We start from the raw sequence: 22,464 nt of genomic DNA on the forward strand, positions 1-22,464 counted from the left end.
AACAGATATGTTTGCACGAAGATATGCCCTATATTTGATTTTTAATACACGTCTCGTATAAATGAATGAGACGTTCTTTGCTAGCATAACATTGCTATGTGTGAACGATTGACACACTTATTCTTTGTTGAGCGATATTTAGCGATGATCGGACTGCACAAACGTGTCGCTTTCTTGTCAGCTCGCGGCCGAAGCTTAACCAGACTGTTTGCACGAAGATATGCCCTATATTTGATTTTTAATACACGTCTTGTAAAATGAATGAGACGTTCTTCGCTAGCATAACATTGCTACGTGTGAATGATTGAATGAAATCAGAAGCATGGCGTCTCTCTCAGTTAAGAATGTATTGTATTTAGAATCTATAATATATCGTTGATTTGAATGAAATCAGAAGCATGGCGTCTGTCTCAGTTAAGAATGTATTGTATTGTATTGTATTTGCCATTTTTACTAATTGTTTGTCTTACGTCAGCGCACATGGCATGACGTCGCTTCAGGAGGCGTGGTTAAGTGCCCTGTACGGAGGGGTCAAATTGATCCAATCCAAAAGGGACTCAACTTCCCAGTCACAAGTTAGTTACTTTGAAAAATAAGACAGAAAATTGGATGCAGTTTTGTTTTGTATTTTTAGATAATTAAGCATCTAGGGACTAACTCTTGCAAGAACATTGCAAGGTCCAAAAAGCGATACAATGAAGGGAAATTTATTAAAAAATGTCTCTGTGACATTGCTGAAATCTTGTGTCCTGAAAACAAAAATCTTATATGGTATCAGACCTTCAACTGTCCCACCACACTAAAGAGAGAATATCAGACATTAGCACGGCTACTTATTCACATTTGCACCCAGACCAATTATTTGTGTAATTTAGTGTTACATTCGATGAGAGTTGTGCCATTCAATGCAAGACTTGGTTGAACTGCTAGTTTGTCTGTGTGAGAAAGAGCACACAATTTATTTTTTTCAGAATTACTGGCCTCTGGTTTTGTACTCTGTAGGTACTCTGTAGGACTAAAAACTAAAAACATCATTGTATAATTTTACTACCCAAATTGGAACAGTTTGCGTTTGTGTTGAAGCTGCGTGGCTTAGCCTAGCCGAGGCTAGCTCGAGAAAATCAAGCAACATATGTAATAAAATATTTTCTGAGGCGGTAAACATTCAATAATGAGTACTTACATGACCTGCAAAACCTACATTTCGTTTACAACGAGGACCGTGAGTACTTACTTACTAATTTATACCAATTTAAACGTGCCTATAGGCCCAGACAGCCTTAGCTTAGCTGGCTAACAAGGAGTACCATTTGCGATCAAAAAGTGCTGTTGAAGAAGCATCAAATGTGTTTACCTTCATAACGTGTACGACCTAAACAACGGGTACAATGAGGGATGTGAGGACTCATGGGAAATTTATGTTGGTACCCAAACACAAGCCGTATCATTCACATAGAAGCTGCTCGGCCCAAGTTTAGCCTAGCGCGCTAACAACTTTACCTAATCCCTTACATCCACATATCCTTTGAATCGTTATATCCATATTCACACAGGTAGTGTGCGATTTTTGTACCCTATGTGCTGACTGTGTTTATTTGATATCTTTCATCTTTTAAACTTTAACATAGATTAAGTAGTATGTAAATTGTGCATCTTATGACTTTGGTCATTTGATTCCTTTTATCTGACTTTAACTTTCGCATAGACAAGGAAGTGTGTGAATTCTGTATCTTATGTGCTGACTTTGTTTAATGCAGCCCTGTGGGGGCACAAACCAGTACAATCTGTAGGCCGGTTCCAAGCCCGGATAAATGCAGAGGGTTGCGTCAGGAAGGGCATCCGGCGTAAAAACTGTGCCAAACAAATATGAGCGTTCATCTAAAGAATCCCATACCGGATCGGTCTTGGCCCGGGTTAACAACGCCCGCCCCGGCACTGCTAACCTGCAGGGGGTCGGTGGAAATTCAGCTACTGTGGGTTGAAGACAAAGAAGAGGAGGAAACCGGATCCATCGTCAGAAGAAAAAGAGGAATGCACAGAGCCTACAACTGAGTGTAGGGACTTTGAATGTTGGGAGTATGACAGGAAAAGCTGTGGAAATTCTGTGCATCCAAGAGAGCAGGTGGAAAGGTAGTAAGGCTAGAAGTTTAGGAGCGGGGTTTAAATTATTCTACCACGGAGTAGATGGGAAGAGAAATGGAGTAGGGGTTATTTTAAAGGAAGAGCTAGCTCGGAATGTCTCGGAGAGGAAAAGAGTATCAGATCGAGTGATGAGACTAAAATTTGAAATTGAGGGTGTTATGTATAATGTGGTTAGCGGCTATGCCCCACAGGTAGGATGTGACTTAGAGTTGAAAGAGAAATTCTGGAAGGAACTAGATGAAGTAGTTCTGAGCATCCCAGACAGCGAGAGAGTTGTGATTGGTGCAGATTGTAATGGACATATTGGTAAAGGAAACGGGGGCAATGAAGGAGTGATGGGTAAGTATGGCATCCAGGAAAGGAACTTTGAGGGACAGATGGTGGTGGACTTTGCAAAAAGGATGGAGATGGCTGTAGTGAACACTTATTTCCAGAAGAGGGAGGAACATATAGTGACATACAAGAGCGGAGGAAGAAGCACGCAGGTGGATTATATTTTGTGCAGACGATGTAATTTGAAGGAGATTACTGACTGTAAAATAGTGGTTGGGGAGAGTGTAGCTCGACAGCATAGGATGGTAGTGTGTAGGATGACTCTGGTGGTGGGTAGGAAGATTAAGAAGACAAAGGAAGAGCAGAGAACCATGTGGTGGAAGCTGAGAAAGGAAGAATGTTGTGCGGCCTTTCGGAAAGAGGTGAGACAGGCTCTCGATGGACAGCAGAAGCTCCCGGAAGACTGGACTACGACAGCCAAGGTAATCAGAGAGACAGGCAGGAGAGTACTTGGTGTGTCTTTTGGTAGGAAAGGGGAGAAGGAGACTTGATGGTGGAACCCCAAAATACAGTGAGTCATACAAGGAAAGAGATTAGCGAAGAAGAAGTGGGTCACTGAGAGGACTGAGGAGAGGCGAAAGGAATACATTGAAATGCGACATAAGGCAAAGGTAGGGGTGGCAAAGGCTAAACAAGAGGCATATGAAGACATGTACACCAGGTTGGACACGAAAGAAGGAGAAAAGAATCTCTACAGGTTGGCCAGACAGAGGGATAGAGATGGGAAGGATGTGCAACAGGTAAGGGTGATTAAGGATAGAGATGGAATTATATTGACTGGTGCCAGTAGTGAGCTAAATAGATGGAAAGAATACTTTGAGAAGTTGATGAATGAAGAAAATGAGAGAGTCAAAGAGTTGAAGAGGCAAGCGTACCAGGAAGTGGCAATGATTAGTAAGGGCGAAGTGAGAAAGACACTACAAAGGTTGAAAAATGGAAAGGCAGTTGATCCTGATGATTTACCGAAGAGGTATGGAAGCAATTTGGAGTGGAGTTTTTGTCCAACTTATTCAACAGAATACTTGCGGGCGAAAAGATGCCTGAAGAATGGAGGAAAAGTGTTCTAGTTCCCATTTTTAAGAACAAAGGGGATGTTCAGAGCTGTGGGAATTATAGAGGAATAAAGGTCATGAGTCACACAATGAAGTTATGTGAAAGAGTAGTGGAGGCAAGACTCAGGACAGAAGTAAGTATCTGCGAGCACGAAAGAAGGAGAAAAGAATCTCTACAGGTTGGCCAGACAGAGGGATAGAGATGGGAAGGATGTGCAACAGGTAAGGGTGATTAAGGATAGAGATGGAATTATATTGACTGGTGCCAGTAGTGAGCTAAATAGATGGAAAGAATACTTTGAGAAGTTGATGAATGAAGAAAATGAGAGAGTCAAAGAGTTGAAGAGGCAAGCGTACCAGGAAGTGGCAATGATTAGTAAGGGCGACGTGAGAAAGACACTACAAAGGTTGAAAAATGGAAAGGCAGTTGATCCTGATGATTTACCGAAGAGGTATGGAAGCAATTTGGAGTGGAGTTTTTGTCCAACTTATTCAACAGAATACTTGCGGGCGAAAAGATGCCTGAAGAATGGAGGAAAAGTGTTCTAGTTCCCATTTTTAAGAACAAAGGGGATGTTCAGAGCTGTGGGAATTATAGAGGAATAAAGGTCATGAGTCACACAATGAAGTTATGTGAAAGAGTAGTGGAGGCAAGACTCAGGACAGAAGTAAGTATCTGCGAGCAACAGTATGGTTTCATGCCTAGAAAGAGTACCACAGATGCATTATTTGCCTTGAGGATGCTCGTGGAAAAGTACAGAGAAGGTCAGAAGGAGCTACATTGTGTCATTGTGGATCTAGAGAAAGTTAATGACAGAGTACCAAGAGAGGAACTGTGGTAGGAGGAAAGTGACTCAGTCGGCTGAAGAAGAAAAGGCATGCACAGTCCCTACAACTGTGTGTTGGGACTTTGAATGTTGGGACTATGACAGGAAAAGCTCAGGAGTTAGTTGAATGATGATAAGGAGAAAGGTTGATGTATTGTGCATCCAAGAGACCAAGTGGAAAGGGAGTAAGGCTAGAAGCTTAAGAGCAGGGTTTAAATTCTTTAGTAGATGGGAAGAGAAATGGAGTAGGAGTTATCTTAAAGAACAAGCTGGCTAATAATGATGTGAAAAGAGTATCACATTGAGTGATGAGGCTGAAATTTGAAATTGACGGTATTGTGTATAATGTGATTAGCAGCTATACCCCACAAGTAGGATGTGACTTTGAGTTGGAGAAATTTTGGAAGGAAATAGATAAAGTAGTCCTGACCATCCCAGACAGAGAGAGTTGTGATTTGTGCAGACTGTAATGGACATGCTGGGGAAGGAAACAGGGGTAATGAAGAAGTGATGTGTAAGCACAGCATCCAGGAAATGAACTTTGAGGGACAGATGGTGGTGGACTCTGTAAAAAGAATGGAAATGACAGTCGTGAACACTTTTTTCCAGAAGAGGCAGGAACATATAGTGACCTACAGGTGGATTATATTTTGTGCAATGTAATTTGAAGGAGGTTACTGATTGTAAGGTTGTGGTGGGAGAGCGTGGAGCTCCACGGCATAGGTGGGTAGTTTGTAGGATGACTCTGGTAGCGGGTAGGAAGATTAAGAAGACAAAGGTAGAACAAAGAATCAGGTGGTGGAAGTTGAGAAAGGAAGAATGGCGTGTGGCCTTTCAGAAAGAGGTGAGACAGGATCTAGATGGACAGGAAGAGCTCTCGGAAGACTGGATTACTACTGCCAAGGTACTCAAAGAGGCAGGCAGGAGAGTACTTGGGGTGGCTTCTCGTAGGAAAGCGGAGAAGGAGACTTGGTGGTGGAACCCCAAAATACAGGAAGTCATCCAAGGAAAGAGATTAGCGAAGAAGAAGTGGGACATGGAGAGGACTGAGTAGAGGCGGAAGGAATTCATTGAGATGTGACGAAGGGCAAAAGTGGAGGTGGCGAAGGCTAAACAAGAGGCATATGACGACATGTACACCAAGTTGGATGCGAAATAGGGAGAAAACGATCTCTACAGGTTGGCCATACAGAGGAATAGAGATGGAAAGGATGTGCAGCAAGTAAAGGTGATGGAAATATGTTGACTGGTGCCAGTTGTGTGCTAATAAGATGGAAAGAATACTTTGAGAAGTTAATGAATGAAGAGAATGGGAGGGAAGGTAGAGTCGAAGAGGCAAGCGTGAATGACCAGGAAGTGGCAATGATTAGTAAGGGGAAAGTTAGAAAGGCACTGAACAGAATGAAAAATGGAAAGACAGTTGGTCCTGACCAATGGAGGTATGGAAGCAATTTGGAGAGGAGGCTGTGGAGTTTTTCACCAACTTATTCAATAGAATACAAGCAGGAGAGAAGATGCCAGAAGAATGGCGGAAAAGTGTGCTCGTCCCCATTTTTTAAGAACAAAGGCGATGTTCAGAGCCATGGAAACTATAGAGGAATAAAGATGATGAGCCACACAATGACGTTATGGGAAAGAGTAGTGGAGGCTAGACGCAGAACAGAAGTAAGTATCTGCAAGCAACAGTATGGTTTCATGCCAAGAAAGAATCCCACAAATGCATTATTTGCCTTGAGGATGCCCGTGGAAAAGTACAGAGAGGGTCAGAAGGAGTTACATTGTGTCTTTGTAGACCTAGAGAAAGCCTATGACAGAGTACCAAGAGAGCAACCATGGTACTGCATGCGCAAGTCTGGTGTGGCTGAGAAATATGTTACAATAGTACAGGACATGTATGAGGGCAGCAGAACAGCGCTGAGGTGTGCCGTTGTTCTGTCAGAAGAATTTAAGGTGGAGGTGGGACTGCATCAGGGATCTGCGCTGAGCTCCTTCCTGTTTGCGGTAGTCATGGATAGGCTGAAAGATGAGGTTACACTGGAATCCCCTTGGACTATGATGTTCGCAGATGATATTGTGATCTGCAGTGAAAGCAGGGAGCGGGCGGAGCAACAATTAGAAAGATGGAGGCATGCACTGCAAAGGAGAGGAATGAAGATTAGCCGAAGTACAACAGAATATATGTGCATGGATGTGAGGGGCGGTGGAGGAGTGAAGCTCCAGGGAGAAGAGGTAGTGAGAGTAGATGACTTCAAATACTTGGGGTCAACAATATAGAGCAATGGAGAGTGCGGTAAAGAAGCGAAGAAACAGGTAAAAGTGGGGTGGAACAGTTGGCCGAAGGTGTATGGTGTTCTATGTGACATTAGAGTCTCCGCTAAGATGAAGGGCAAAGTTTAGAAAACAGTGGTGAGTCTCGCCATGATGTACGGATTAGAGAGGGTGCCACTGAAGAAACAACAGGAAGCAAAACTGGAGGTAGCAGAAATGAAGATGTTGAGGTTCTCGCTCGGAGTGAGCAGGTTGGATAGGATTAGAAATTAGCTCATTAGAGGGACAGCCAAAGTTGGATGTTTTGGAGACAAGATTTGAGAGAGCAGACTTCGATGGTTTGGACATGTTCAGAGGCGACAGAGTGAGTATATTGGTAGAAGGATGCTGAGGTTGGAGCTGCCAGGCAAAAGAGCGAGAGGAAGACTACAGGAAAGGTTGATGGATGTTGTAAGGGACGATATGAGAACAGTGGGTGGTAAAGAAGAAGATGCACGAGATAGGCTTAGATGGAAAAAGATGACACGCTGTGGCAACCCCTAACGGGACAACCCGAAAGGAAAAGAAGAAGACGCTACTCTGTAGGTAATCTGCGGGAGTAATTTTTTCTTGTTATCATGTTGGTGTGTGACATTTACGATAAATCCGTCCGAGCAAAGGAATGTTACCTGGGCTGGGCTCCAGCACTCCCGTGACCCATGTGAGGATAAATGGTGTCACGACCAGAACATGGGGTTGGACCCAAATCCATGACTCGGGAGACACGGAGGAAGTTCGGGAAAAGTGTTTATTCGGTCCAGTGTTGGGGATCAGCCAGGAACGTCAGATGAAGGTGGCAAGCGGGACCAGCGGAGACGATCACGTTTCAATAGTACTGCAACTGGATTGATCATCTTTGTGACAGAGAAAGGACCGACGAACCTCAATAGCACAGTCATATGGCCAGTGAGGCGGAAGGGACTTAGCCTTAGCTTCAGAAAACACATCCTTCAGATCCGAGTAGCAGTCAGGGACCAAGGTTAAATCCCACGGAGGTTCCGAAGCGACCTGAAAACCCTCCTTATCAGGGGATGCGCAGCACGCGGCTCTGAATTTCGAACCCCACGACTTGATTTGTCCGGATGGCCAATCAATGAGAGGGTTATGTTGCCTGAGCCAGGGACTCCCCAAGATGATGTCACCGCCTCGTTAATTGAACACGTGAAAACTCAAGTGTTCAGTGTGTTCGTCTGGGAACGTCATGTTTAAAGAGTAATCTGGCACAAAAACTTGCCATTGACTGCATAAGCGCGTCGGAGATGCTGCGTTCTAAAAGTCTCTAAACCCAATAAGTCAGTTACTCGTGGGTTCAGGAGATTGGCCTCAGACCCGTAGTCAATGAATGCCGTAGCCATGTATGAATGTTCTCCTGCGCTTAAAGTCACCTGAAGCAGGGACCACGTCGAGCTGTCTGCGGCGTAATTCAGACTCACCATCGTGGATACCCTGAGTGTGGGTCGTATGGGTTTGACTGAGCAGCGAGCCACCAGGTGGCCCAGCCGTCCGCAGTAGTAACAGCAACCTTCTCGCCAGCCTCGTTGTCGTTCCTCCGGGGAGCTTTGAAACCCTTCAACTTGCATGGGCTCTGTTTCAACAGCCTGAACTGGTTGACACGCGGTCTGTGATGTGAAGCTCCGCTGGACGTCCCCCTGTAGCACATCGACCCGCCCCTGTATTGCGAGCCTCTGGTAGACCCTTAGGGCAATGGCGATGAGCGAGTCTAGGTCTGTGGGCAGTTCCGCTGCGGCAAGGTGATTTTGGATTCCGGGCGAGAGACCCTGAAAGAATATGTTGAGGAGTGCTCCATTGTTCCACCGGCTCTCCGCCGCTCGGATGCGGAACTCTATGGGGTTATCCGCGATGCGGAGTTTCCCCTGCTAGAGCGAGATCAAGGAAGGCACCGCCTCACGTTCTGGAGAAGCGTATTGGAACACCTTGGAACACCACATTGCACAAACAAAGGAGTTCCAGGAGCGGCAGGTTTTGGAACCGTGGCTGCATTCTGCCGTGGCCCAGGCTTCTGCTCTCCCTGTCAGGTGGGATATCACGGATGCTATCCGGGAGCAGTCAGTGGGGAAGGCGGAGGGTTGCAACTCAAAATGGAGATCACATTGGGCAAGGAAGGGTTTAATGTTACCCGTATCTCCGGAGAACTGCTCGGGTCGGGAGAGTGGGGTACACACAGTCCGCTGGTTTTCTGCGACCAGCAGGAGAGCGGGCACGGACAGATTTGGGCTCGGGGTGGCGGCGGCTATTGGCGGACTGGCGTTGGTTGCGCTGGACATGGACGCAAAACATGCGTCCAGCTGAGCACACATCTCCCGTAACTGGAGATTAGTTACCTGGAGAGTGGCTTCCTGCTCGGCAATACATCTGCCCTGGAGCTGCAGGGACTGGCGGAACGCAGTTGAGTTGGCTGGGTCCGTGTTTTGCCCAGATCGTTCGGTTACGACCAGAACACAGGCTTGGATGACTCGGGAGACGGGGAGGAACTTCGGGAAAAGTGTTTGTTTGGTCCAGTGTCGGGAATCAGGCAGGCAGTCAACGGGAGCAGCAGTAGAACGTCAGACGTAGAAGGCAGGTCAGTGGGCAGGCAGGAGTCGGTACACAGGACATCAGGAACGAGATTGTGTGCACCTCCGCCGATTGCGGCAGGTGTGTGCCGCCGCGGGGACCAGTATGGCCAGGACAGGCACCGGCAGGGCCATGACAAAAATCTCAGACAATGGATAAAGGTATGCATTGCTATTTCAATCACAAAATCATAGATTCCCCTATGTGGCCAAATGCAGACATACATCATGGCCACATAAAATAAAATAAAAACCATGGAATTAGGGGCGGCACGGTGGAGCAGCTGGAAAGCATTGGCCTCACAGTTCTGAGGTCCGGGGTTCAATCCCGGACCCACCTGGGTGGACTTTGCATGTTCTCCCCATGCCTGCATGGGTTTTCTACGGGCACTCCAGTTTCCTCCCACATCCCAAAACATGCAACATTAAATTGTCCCTAAGTGTGATCGTGAGTGCGGCTGTTTTCTCTATCTTCCCTACGATTGGCTGGCAACCAGTTCAGGGTGTACCCTACCTCCTGCCCATTGACAGCTGGGATAGGCTTAGACCCTTGTGAGGATGAGCGGCTAAGAAAATGGATGGATGGATGGATGGATGGATGGATGGATGGATGGATGGATGGATGGATGGATGCACATAGAATTTGGTCTCCTCCAAATGTGGATGAAAGCAGATACAGGATGAACTAGATGCTGTGTTAAAGATAAAAATACAATTTCAAGACTTGCTAAACCTCATCAACCAATATTCCGTTGAATACATTACAAAGACAAGATATATAATCTTCAAAGTGATGAACATTATTATTTTTTTCCTTTTCTCTTTTTGTTTTTCTTTTTTCCAGTTGTTGTTGGCAAATATTCTTTTATCTTGAATTTGATGTGAGTCTGAAGGTATGAATGTGAGTGCGAGTAGTTGTTTGTTTATATGTGGCCTGCGATTGGCTGGCCACCAGTTCAGCGGGTGCCCGTGACCCCAGTGAGGATAAGCAGTGGAGAAAATGGATGGATTGATGGATATGACACCATCCATGCAAAGTCCTAATTATTTCAGCAAGTTAATGACGCACCACATTCGGCTCATGTTACAGTTGCATTGCTTCATAGCAGTACTGAGTACTAGACTGGACTTCCAACTTCCAGGCCTGTCTCCGATTGAAAATGTTTGCAGGCGTATTATGAAGTGCAAAAATTGACAATAGAGACACTCGACTGTGCAGCAACTAAAGTTGTACATCAAGCAAGAAAGGGAAAGAATTCCAGCTCTAAGCTTCAAATATTGTTGTCCTTGGTTTTCAAACGCTTATTGAGTGTTATTAGAATGAAAGGTGCTGGAACATAATAATAAGAATGCCTCTGTGCGAGCTTTTTTGGAATGTGTCACAAGCATCAAATTCAAAATGAATGAGTGAATATTTGGAAAACTTTTTTTTGTCAATTTGAACATTAAAACTTGCCTTCATTGTGTATTGAATTAAATTTTAGTTAAAAAGGATTTAAAAATCATTGAATTCAGTTTTCATGTTTTACACAATGTACCAAATGCATTATTTTTTTTAATTTGTGAAAATATGTATTCTCTTGCAGATATACGTACACTTCCACAGTCTTTGCAGTTTTGCAGTCCCATACTCTCACTGGCCATTTTAATTTCCATTGAGAAGTTTTCAAACTCCGGTTTGAGTGTTCGAAGTAGCGTCACAGTATTCAAATAGGCATAGGCTTGCCTTGCTTCATTGTCAAATTTGTCTCCTCTCCTCCATGAGCCATTGCCTGAAATGAAGTTTGATAGCTATGTTTAGATAAACATATATTGGAAATTCAATTTATCACTCATACACTGATCTCAAAGATGAACGACGTGAGTCACTCAGACAAGATGTTATAACTGTTATATTACCATAAGAGGATGCATTGAAGAGTTCAATATTGAAGAACATGTGAGTTCCACTGGTCAATCGATGCCTGTGTGCAGCAAGCATAATGTCTCGAATTTTGCTGCCTTCCATACACAAGATCACCACTGCAAGAAAATATAAAGTCAGAGACACTTATAATTGTGTGGGGAGTCTATTCCATTTTTTATTCGAAGAGGGGTGGGGTTTTAATAACATGTAACTGTCTGCTTACATTAAACACATTATTCAGCCGTGGCCGACACTGCAGGCATTTGAGCACATACTTCCTGCCAGTTCTAAATTACCACAATGCTTTGCCTTTCAACATATTACCAAACTCTCAATTCCTTTCACAAGGAAAACTAAATACTCGACTCCGCTGCAGGTGTCTGCAAAATATGTTACTTTCGGCTTCATCTTCAACCCAAAACCCTTGAGAGATTTTTTGTGGCGGGAGATGAAAAAAAATTGATACACAGCAACATTCTGACATGCTGTGAACAAACGGATGAGACCATTCCGGTTGGTTTTTTTTTTTTTTTTTTTTGGTTAACAACAAACTAAATTTCATGTTTTAGGTGTCAGTAGCACTTTAAGCTCATTTGGGTGTTGAGAAACGTGCTAAATTTCATGGTACTTTTGTTTCCTCCCACAACCCTTTTTAAAGATTTATTTATTTATTCTTTTTTTTTCCTGTTTGGCTGTCAGGTCAAGCAGAATGGAAGATCTGTATCCCATTTCTGCCACAACAGTTTTATTGTGTCACATTGTAGTTTCAAGGATCTTGCTGTGATTTTTCTTTAAATGTTATACGTAAATGATGTTCATTGAGAGTTGATCGGTGGAACAGAATAAGGCTTCTGGGGGGGGGGACAAGACACTGGTTATAAACAGAAAGTGAAAGAAAAAATTAATAAAACAAAGCAATTAATTATTTGTCTACAACAAAGCAACATGAAATGTAGCTATTGTATAGCGCTGTCGCTTCTTCTTCTTCCTTTCCTTTCGACTTGTCGCAATTGGGGTCGCCACAGCGTGTCATCTTTTTCCATCTAAGTCTATCTCCTGCATCTTCCTCTCGAACACCAACTGCCCTCATGTCTTCCCTCACAACATCCATCAACCTTCTCTTTTGGTCTTCCTCTCGCTCTTTTGCCTGGCAGCTCCATCCTCAGCACCCTTCCACCATGTTTACCATGTCTACATGTCCTAACCATCGAAGTCTGCTCTCTCAAATCTTGTCTCCAAAACATCCTTTCCACCCATTCAATCGAGGGTGGAATTAGGTTCCAAGGCGCCCACTTGAGAGCCACCCAGTGGAGGGGATGTGTCCAACACCGAGAGACCCAGGTCCGCCAGTCACTACTGCCTAACAGCCCACCCCCCACACACACCAGAACCAGTGCCCCCCGGAGATGGGTGTATGTGTCTGTGTATGTGGGTGTATTAAAAAAGGAGGATAAGTGTGTGTGATGAATTTAAAATCCAGGGGAGCAAGTAAGTTGGAGGGGGCAGGGTGCACCGACCAAAAAATAGCATGGACGTGCTGAAACCCAGTCTGAGGGCAACACCCCCATTATTCCTCACCAGTCCCCCAGGAACCATATCATATACAGTGAAGAAAATACATATTTGAACACCCTGCTCTATTGCAAATTCTCCCACGGAGAAATCATGGAGGGGTCATGTCCCGTTCGAGCACCCCCGTATCTCTGATCGTATTCCTGTGTGTACGACCTACGCCTGTTCTCCGACTGACCCCGTAAGCCTGACTCCCTTGATACTCCTCCCTACTTTGATCGTTCTCCCATGCACCGACTCCTGTCTGCCCGCTGACCTGCTCTCTATGCCCGATGTCCCAACTACCGCCGTTGCACCTGACGGCCTGCCCGATCCCTGACCATTGAGCAATAAACGTTTTTCCCGAATTACCTCTGTGTCTCCCGTGTACATTTGGGTCCTACCTCCGTTCCGATGGATCGTGACACCAATTAATGCTGCATGTTTTGGGAATGTGGGAGGAAACCGGAGCGCCCGGAGAAAACCCACGCAGGCACGAGGAAAACATGCAAACTCCACAGAGGCAGATCCGGGATTGAACCCAGCACCTCAGAACTGTGAGGCCAACGCTTTACCAGCTGACCCACAATGGTGCCGCAATATGATGATGATGATGATGATGATGATTATGAAACTACGTGAGTAAATATGGCCCCATCTGTTTGATGATTATTAACAGTAAAGTTTTGGTGGAAGCCTCCACGCGACTGAAAGGGGAAATCCGGTACTTTGTATGAACAGTGTATCAATAGGTCATATATAATATATACCCTATTTTGACAATGTGATAAATCATCTCTCATTTAGTAGTGTTTTGAGAAGATTTTTATCGACAATGACGAATTTTCAGGGGCGCTGCCATTTTTGCAAGTCGCCTGATCTACGTGGGCATCTGTGACGTGTACCGTGCCGTTCCAAACACTGGATTACATGGGACACCATTATGCCCAGCGCGGATGTCTCGGATTTATCCTCATCTGAAGAAATCGGTTCATTCCACCCGAAAAACCATCCAAATATTCAACATTAATTACAGCCACAGGTTCAAATCTGTACGGAAGAACCTCCGTCTTCCCGATCAAGCGATACTGCTATTTCTTCATCAGAGTGGTACAGCATGCGTAAGTCTGGTGTGGCAGGGAAATATGTTTGAATCGTACAGGACATGTATGATGGCACCAGAACAATGGTGAGGTGTGCTTCAGGTGTGACAGAAGAATTTAAGTTGGAGGTTGGACTGCATCAGGGATCAGCTCTGAGCCCCTTCATGTTTACAGTGGTAATGGATAGGCTGACAGACGAGGTTAGACTGGAATCCCCTTAGACCATGATGTTTGCAGATGATATTGTGATATCCAGTGAAAGCAGGAAGCAGGCGGAGGAACAATTAGAAAGATGGAGACATGCACTGGGAAGGAGAGGAATGATTAGCCGAAATAAAACAGAATATATGTGCCTGAATGAGAAAGGTGGAGGGGGAAGAGTGAGGCTACAGGGAGAAGAGTTACCACGGGTGGAAAATGTCAAATATTTAGGTCAACAATCCAGAGCATTGGTGAATGTGGTAAGGAAGTGAAGAAACGGGTCCAAGCAGCTTGGAACAGCTGGTGGAAGGTGTCTGGTGTGTTATGTGACAGTGGAGTCTCTGCTAGGATGACGGGCAAAGTTCATAAAACAGTGGTGATGCCGGCCATGGTGTACAGATTAAAGACGATGGCTCTGAAAAAACAACAGGAAGCAGAACTGGAGGTACCAGAAATGAAGATGTTGAGGTTTTCGCTCGGAGTGAGCAGGTTGGATAGGATTAGAAATGAGCTGATTAGAGGGACAGCCAAAGTTGGATGTTATGGAGACAAGGTTCAAGAGAGCAAACTTCGATGGTTTGGACATGTTCAGAGGCGAGAGAATGAGTATATTGGTAGAAGAGTGCTGAGTATGGAGCTGCCAGGCAAAAGAGCAAGAAGAAGACAAAGAGAAGGTTGATGGATGTGGTGAGGGAGGACATGAGGCCAGTTGGGGTTAGAGAGGAAGATGCACGAGATTGGCTAAGATGGAAAAAGATGACACGCTGTGGCGAACCCTAACGGGACAAGCCGAAAGGAAAAGAAAAAGAACATCTCTCACAGTGGACATGCACCTACGATGAAAATTTCAGACCCCTCCATGATTTCCAAGGAGGAGAACTTGCAATATAGCAGGGTGTTCAAATACTTGTTTTTTTCACGGTATGTATATGAGGCTGCATGGTGGAATTTGTTTGAGCCTTGACCTCACAGTTCTGAGAACAAGGGTTCAAATCCCCGCCTTTCCTTTGTGGAGTTTGCATGTTCATAGGTTTTCTCCGGGCATTCCAGTTCGTCAAAGACATGCATAAATTGGAGATTCTGATTGCACTTAGATGTGATTGTGAGTGAGATTGTTGTCTGTCTCTAAGTGTCCTGCAATTGGCTGGCAACCAGTTCAGGGTGTACCCTGCCACCAGGCCAATGAGAGATTGGATAGGCTCCAGCACTCCTGCAACCCTTGTGAAGATAAATGGCTAAGAAAATGGATATATGGATTTTTTTTTTTACCATTTTCTAGAAGCTTTCCTCTGAAAATAGCTTTCCAATAGATTTCCATTTGACCTCAAAAAGCACGAGGGTTACCACAAGCGCATAGATTCTCGGAAGTCAATGAAAGATATTAGATATATACAATCCATTTTTTAGATTATTTTTGAAGGCATGCCATAGGACTGGATCAATTCAGATTAAAATCTGTCGTAAAAGCTAATGAGGTCGTCGGCTAGCCTGCTCTTGTTTTCTATGGGGGGGGGGGGGGGGCAGCGTCGCTTGTAATTAGTGAGCGATTGTAATTCATGCCAGCCTGATTTGTGGTCATTCGCGCCAAGATGTTTTTCCAGTTTAGCTGCATAGTCCCTCTTTGGACTGTTAAATTATTTAGTCAGCTGGTTTTTAGTGCGAGAGAGGGCCCTATCCCTACTACTGTAATATTTTGGCTACGGTTATCTTTGAACTTTGATCTTGAAGGTCCTTTAACAAACGAACACTCTAACCAGAGGTGATTGATGCACTTGTGCTGGACTGAGGAATAAAGAATGAAGTCACATGTGAAACTCAAGAGCAAGTATCGTCTCATTATTCTTAGACTGTGCTATAGTACTTCTCATATATAGCAAGATCATAACATGGTGTCAACGTGATGGTAGTATAACTACAGACTAGCGGGGGGAAGAAAAACGAACAAAGACAACGAGGAATTGTCCACGATGGAGGCGTTTGGTGTTCCAACCCCGAGGATGGACTGGGACTCATCCAACTTACCAGATGCGTGGCGGAGATTCAAACAGCATACTGAACTCCTGTTCACGGGATCACTTAAAAAGAGAGCTGAAGAGGAAAAGTGCAGTTTCTTCCCTCTGTGGATCGGCGATAAAGGACGGGATGTCAGAAATACGTGGACACTGACAAGAGACCAAGATAAGTTGCTAAAAATTGATTATGAAGCATTCTTCGATTACCTCACTCCGAAAGCTAACCCCATAGTTGCTAGATATAAGTTTCATGGGAAGGCGCAAGGTAACTGAGTCATTTGAGCACTTCGTGACAGAACTCAAGCTACTGGTTAGAGACTGTAACTACACAAACAGCGATGAGATGGTCAGAGACCACATAGTTTTCGCTACCAACTCACAGAGTGCGCGTGAAAATTTACTCAACCAGAAGTTGCAGCTCACGCTCGAAAAAACGATCGACATAGCCCACTCCCACGAGTTATCGATAGTTTAGCCACGACAGCCACGAGGTTCACGTTATCCACTGCAAACCTGGAAAACAAAGTTTCACTGCAGGTGCGAGAAGGCACAGTGAAAGCCCAAAGACCTCCATAAAGATATGTAACAAGTGTGGAGGATACCACAATAAATTAGCAGAATGCCCAGCAGAAAGTGAACAATGCTTGATGTGTTGAAAATTCAACCATTATGCAAAAGTATGCAAAACCAAGTCCCACACTCCAGGTAAAATATTGCACAGAGAAATCCACACAGTTAAAAAAACATGGGGAAGATGACCCGGAGGTGTTTGTGGGCACTCTCAGGACAGAGACGGATGATGAGGAAACTGTATTTGCAACCATTGGTTTGGGGGCACAGAATATAAGATTAAATTTGAAGTTTGATACCGGTGCACAAGTGAGCACTATACCAGTAAAAGACTTTATTGCGTTGATGCCTAGCACACGGTGACCGCAGGTTAACAGGTTATGGCGGACATGCGCTGGAAGTGAATGGCTCTTGTGAACTAACAAGCACATACAAAGCAAAGTGAACAACAGAGAGGTTCTATATAGTGAACTGCAAAGGTATGTCAATCCTTGGCTTCAACGCTTGCATAGCCCTGGGCCTCATCAAAGTAGTGTATGCGGTCAACTATGGAAAAGCAAAGAGCATCTAGTCAGACCACATCCTCTATGAATATTCAGATATTTTCAAAGGCATTGGCACATTCCCAGGTGAATGGAGTTTTAGAATTGACCCTAACGTAGCACCATTTGTTTGCCCACCACGAAGGGTACCATTTGCCCTCAAAGAGTGTCTAAAGACCGAGTTAGACAACATGGAAAGGGACAAGATAATCTGCAAGTTGACAGAACTGACCAAATGGGTTAATGCCCTGGTTGTGTGTGAAAAGCCAAAGACACACAAACTTGGGGTGTACCGAGACCCAAGATCATTAAAGAAACCCATAATGAGTCCACACTATCCCCTACCTACAATGGAGGATGTGACATCCAAATTACCAGGGGCAAAGTATTTCAGCACCTTGGATGCAAGATCTGAGTATGGGGCTGTTGAGTTTAGCGAGGAGTCCTCAATGCTCATGACATTTAACACATTATATGGAAGGTACCGGTTCCTCAGGCTGCCCTTTGGCATCATGTCTGCCAAAGACAAATTCCAGAGGAGGGTGGATGAGTCGTATGAACTCTTGAGAGGAGTCGCGTGCATTGTTGGTGATATTGTCGTGTTTGGAAAAAGAAAGCAGGAGAACCTTACCAACCTTCGAGTCGTTCTTAACTGCACCAGAGAGAGAGGCGTACACTTGAACCCAGACAAATGCCACATTGGTGTTTCTGAGGTGAGTTACTTTGGCCATGTCTCTTCGGTACCCGGCATGCAACGTTCAAGATATGTTCTGGCTTGAGGGACGTAAAACATCACCTTTCTGCCGAGGACACACACAGCTTGGGCTCTGGTACCACTCCTCCCGAGAGGGACTCTCTTCCACTCTGATGTTATCCATGGTGAGAGATGCCAAGCAGCTGTGGGTATACTTATTGCCCCTCAGCTGAGTGCCTGTAATTTGGGTTTCATGCTGGTGAACAAGACGGGAGCCTCCCTCCGCCTTCAAGTGAAGGGGTGGGTCCTGACTGTTGTTGGTACCAATGCACCAAACAACAGTTCATTGTACTCACCCGTCTCTGAGTCCTTGGAGTGGGGTGCTGAAGAACACTTCCACTAAATTCCATCATTATGTGGGGGAATTTTATACGACATGGGCAATGAGAGTGAGACCTGGAGGGGCATGAGTGGGAGGAACAGCTCCTTGACGAGAACAGAAGTGATGTTTTGCTTTTGAGCTTCTGCACTCACCTTGGAGTGTACATTAGGAACACAATGTTCAAGCAGAAGAGTGTCCACATGTGCACTTGGTACCTGGACACCCTAGGTTGCAGTTCGTATATCGACTTTGTGGTCGTGCCATCAAACTTCAAGCTGCATGTCTCAGACACTCTGTGAAGAGACGGGCTGGACTTTAGTCATGGTCCCGGGGAGGCGGGGAATATCGAGTCCAAGTTGAGCCTGTTTTGTCCCTCCATTTCTGGCACAGCAGACCAGAGTTGTGGCTGTAAAGTGGTTGGTGCCTGTTGTGGCAGGAATCCCCAAACCTGTTGGTGGATAACAATGGTGAGGGTTGCTGTCAAGCTTAAGGAGTCCTATTGGGTATTTTTGGCCTGTGGGACTCCTGAGGCAGCTCATTGGGAGCGGCAGGCCAAACGGATATAAACTTTGGTGGTCACTGAAGCAAAAACCCGGGCAAGGAAGGAGTTCGGTGATGCCATGGAAAAAGACTTCTGGATGGCTCTGAAGAAATTCTGGTCCACCATCCGGCATCTCAGGATGGTGAAGCAGTGCACCATCAAGAATGTGTAGTTTGGATGGGGCATTGCTGACCTCGACTCTGGACATTGTGACTTGGTTGGGAGAATATTTTGGAGACCTTCTCAATTCCACCGATATGCCTTCCCATGAGGAAGGAAAATCTGGATTCTCTGAGGTGGGCTCTCATCTCTTTTGTGATGGGGTCAATGATGTGGTTAACAATCTTGTTGCTGGAACGACTCCTGGGGTTGATGAGATTTGCCTAGCATGCCTAAAAGCTCTGGTTTTGTTGGGCTGTCTTGAAACATGGGGGACAGTGCCTCTGGATTGGCAGATTGGCAGATTGGGGTAGTGGTAGTGGGGGACTGGAGGGTGTGTTTTAACTACAACAGGATCACACTCCCCAGCCCCTTGGTCATTTCTAATCAGGGGTGCTGCAGAGGAGGATCCATTGGAAAGTCTAACCTGAAATTCAGGAGGGCAGTGTGGTTTTGGTCCTGGTCGTGGAAGAGTGGACCACCTCTGAGTTAACCCAACCAGTCTACATGCATTTGGTGGACTTGGAGAAGGCGTTGGAGAGTGTCCCTAAGAGAGTTCTGTGAGAGGGACTTTGGAAGTATGGGGTGCCAAACTACTTGTACGACCAGTGTCAAAGTTTGGTTAACATTGCCAGCAGGAAGTCATACTCATTTCCGGTGAGGGTTGCAGTGTGCCAAGGCTGGCCTTGGTCACTGATTCTTTTATGGACAGAATTTCTAGGCGCATCTGAGAGATATGGAGGGTCCAGTTTGGTGGACCAAGCGTTCCATCTCTGCTTTTTGTAGATGATGTGGTTCAGTTAACCCATCCGTGGGCACGATTTTCACGCATTATATCCTTCAGTATATCAAAATATTTAAGTGTTTTAATCTGAAGCCGTAATTTGGTATCAGTATTATTAATGCGTAAGTGTCGTTCTAAAATAAGAATTAATTCATAAACACATCTCTAATATGTACCACTTCACAGAACTGATAACATACCCGTCCGCGAGAGGGTACATCTTTTTTGCCCTTTATTTTATGCGTTAAACGAAAAAGAAGTGTTCCTTGATTGTGGCCTGTTAGGAGACTTTTATCTAAATAAGGCAAAAAATTGCCACCCTGCCCATGAATGGGTTGACTTCATCACGTCATGATCTCCAACTCTCACTGGAGCAGTTCGCAGCCGAGTGCTGACCGGCTGGGATAAGAATCAGCCCCCCCAAATCTGAGACCAGGGTCCTCAGTCGAAAAAGGCTTGAGTGCCCTTTTTGGGTCGCAAATGAGATCCTGCCCTAAGTAGAGGAGCTCAAATAGCTTGGACTCTTGTTGAAGAATAAGAGAACGATGGAATGGGAGGTTGACGAGTGGATAGGAGGATATAGACTTTGTGTCAGTCCATTGTGAAGAAGAAGGATCTGAGACCAAAAGCGATCGAATTTCCTACCCTCACCTATGGTCATGAGCTGTGGGTCGTGATGTAAAGGACAAGTGGCGGAATGAGTTTTCTCCACAGTGTGTCTGGGGTTTCCATTTGGGATTGATTGAGAAGCTCAGTCATCATGGAGGGGTTCAGAGTAGAGCTGCTACTCCTCAACATTGTGAAGAGCCAGATGAGGTGGCTCGGGCATTTGATTAGGAAACCAAAAACATGCAACATTAATTGGACACTCAAAATTGTCCCTAAGTGCGGTTGTGAGTGTGACTGTTGTCTGTCTCCACATGCTCTGTGATTGGCTGCTAACCAGTTCAGGGTGTACCCTGCCAACTGCCTGTTGAAAGCTGGGAAAGGCTCCAGCACTCCCTGCGACCTTCGTGAGGAAAAGCGGCAAAAAAAATGGATGGATATATATATATATATATATATATATATATATATATATATATATATATATATATGCAGTGAAGAAAATAAATATTTGGACACCCTGCTATATTTCAAGTTCTCCCACTTAGAAATCATGGAGGGGTGTGAAATTTTCATCGTAGCTGCATGTCCAATGTGACAGAGATAATCTAAAAAGAAAAATCCAGAAATCGCAATGTATGATTTTTTTAACGATTTAATTCTGTGATACAGCTGCAATTAAGTATTTGAACACATGTCTATCAGCTAGATTTCTGACCTTCAAAGACCTGTTAGTCCACCTTTAAAAGTCCACCTCCACACCATGTATTATCCTGAATCAGATGCACCTGTGTGAGGTCGTTACCTGCATTAAGACACCTGTCCACCCCATACAATCAATAAGACTCAAACTTGTAACATGGCCAAAACCAAAGAGCTGTCCAAATATACCAGAAACAAAATTGTACAACTCCACACGGCTGGAAAGGGCTACAGAGAAATTGCCAAGCAGCTTGGTGAAAAAAGGTCCACTGTTGGAGCAATCATTAGAAAATGGGAGTAGCTAAACATTCCAGTCAATCTCAGCCGGAGTGGAGCCCCATGCAAGATATCACCTTGTGGGGTCTCAACGATCCTTAGAAAAGTGAGGAATCAGCCCAGGACTACAACACAGGATTTGGTCAATGACCTGAAAAGAGCTGAGACCACCGTTTCTCCGGTGACTGTTGGTAATACACTAAGACGTCATGGTTTGAAATCATGCATGGCACGCAAGTTTCCCCTGCTTAAACCAGCACATGTCAAGGCCCGTCTTGAGTTTGCCAATGACCATTTGGATGATACAGAGGAGTCATGGGAGAAAGCATTGTGGTCAGATGAGACCAAAATGGAAGTTTTTCATCATAATTCCAGTAATCACATTTGGAGGAAAACGAATGAGGAGTTCCATCCCAAGAACACCATCTCTACTGTGAAGCATGGGTGTGGTAGCATCATGCTTTGGGGGTGTTTTTATGCATATGGGACAGGACGACTGCACTGTATTAAGGAGAGGATGACTGCTGCCGGCATGTATTGTGAGATTTTGGGAAACAACCTCTTTCCCTCAGTCAGAGCATTGAAGATGGGTCATGGCTCGATCTTTCAACATGACAATGACCCGGAGCACACAGCCAGGAAAACCAAGGAGTGGCTCCATTAGAAGCACATCAAGGTTCTGGCATGGCCTAGCCAATCTCCAGACCTAAACCCAATCGAAAATGTTTTGGCCAGCTGAAATTCCATGTTTCTCAGTGACAGTCCAGAAACCTGTCTGATCTAGAGAAGATCTGTGTGGAGGAATGGCCCAAAATCCCTCCTGCAGTGTGTGCAAACCTGGTGAACAACCACAGGAAACGTTTGACCTCTGTAATTGTAAACAAAGGCTATATATAAAATGACACGCTGTGGCGACCCCTAACGGGACAAGCCGAAAGGAAAAGAAGAAGATATACTGTATTTAACTGACGAGAAGCACATTTTCACAAAATATGAAATGTAAATATGTTGTTCGATATACATTTTCGGGGATGTGTCAATTGTAAATACCTTTACATACATACTGCACATTCATACATATTAAATTGACACAGACAAGCCAAGCAATAACAGTGAAGATTCAGACTGTGCCTGGAAAATTCCTCACAACTCTGACACTTAAACACATCTCCTGAAATACACCTTGAGTCAGTGGGACAAA

General features: G+C 44.9%; 1 protein-coding gene across 2 annotated transcripts in view; it reads right to left on the reverse strand.

Moving 5' to 3' along the window:
• The window catches only part of npr3 (natriuretic peptide receptor 3), a 51,045-nt gene that overhangs the window by 19,428 nt on the left and 9,153 nt on the right, over window positions 1-22,464 (reverse strand). For both annotated transcript variants that reach the window (XM_061817426.1, XM_061817425.1), the window contains exons 2-3: window positions 11,134-11,256; window positions 10,831-11,006 (exon numbers count right to left, since the gene is read on the reverse strand). In XM_061817426.1, coding sequence (XP_061673410.1) covers window positions 10,831-11,006; window positions 11,134-11,256 — 299 coding nt within the window. The remainder of the gene's footprint in view (window positions 1-10,830; window positions 11,007-11,133; window positions 11,257-22,464) is intronic.

The sequence above is a fragment of the Syngnathoides biaculeatus genome, chromosome 4, assembly GCF_019802595.1.
Source record: "Syngnathoides biaculeatus isolate LvHL_M chromosome 4, ASM1980259v1, whole genome shotgun sequence".
NCBI classification, from domain to species: Eukaryota; Metazoa; Chordata; class Actinopteri; order Syngnathiformes; family Syngnathidae; genus Syngnathoides; species Syngnathoides biaculeatus.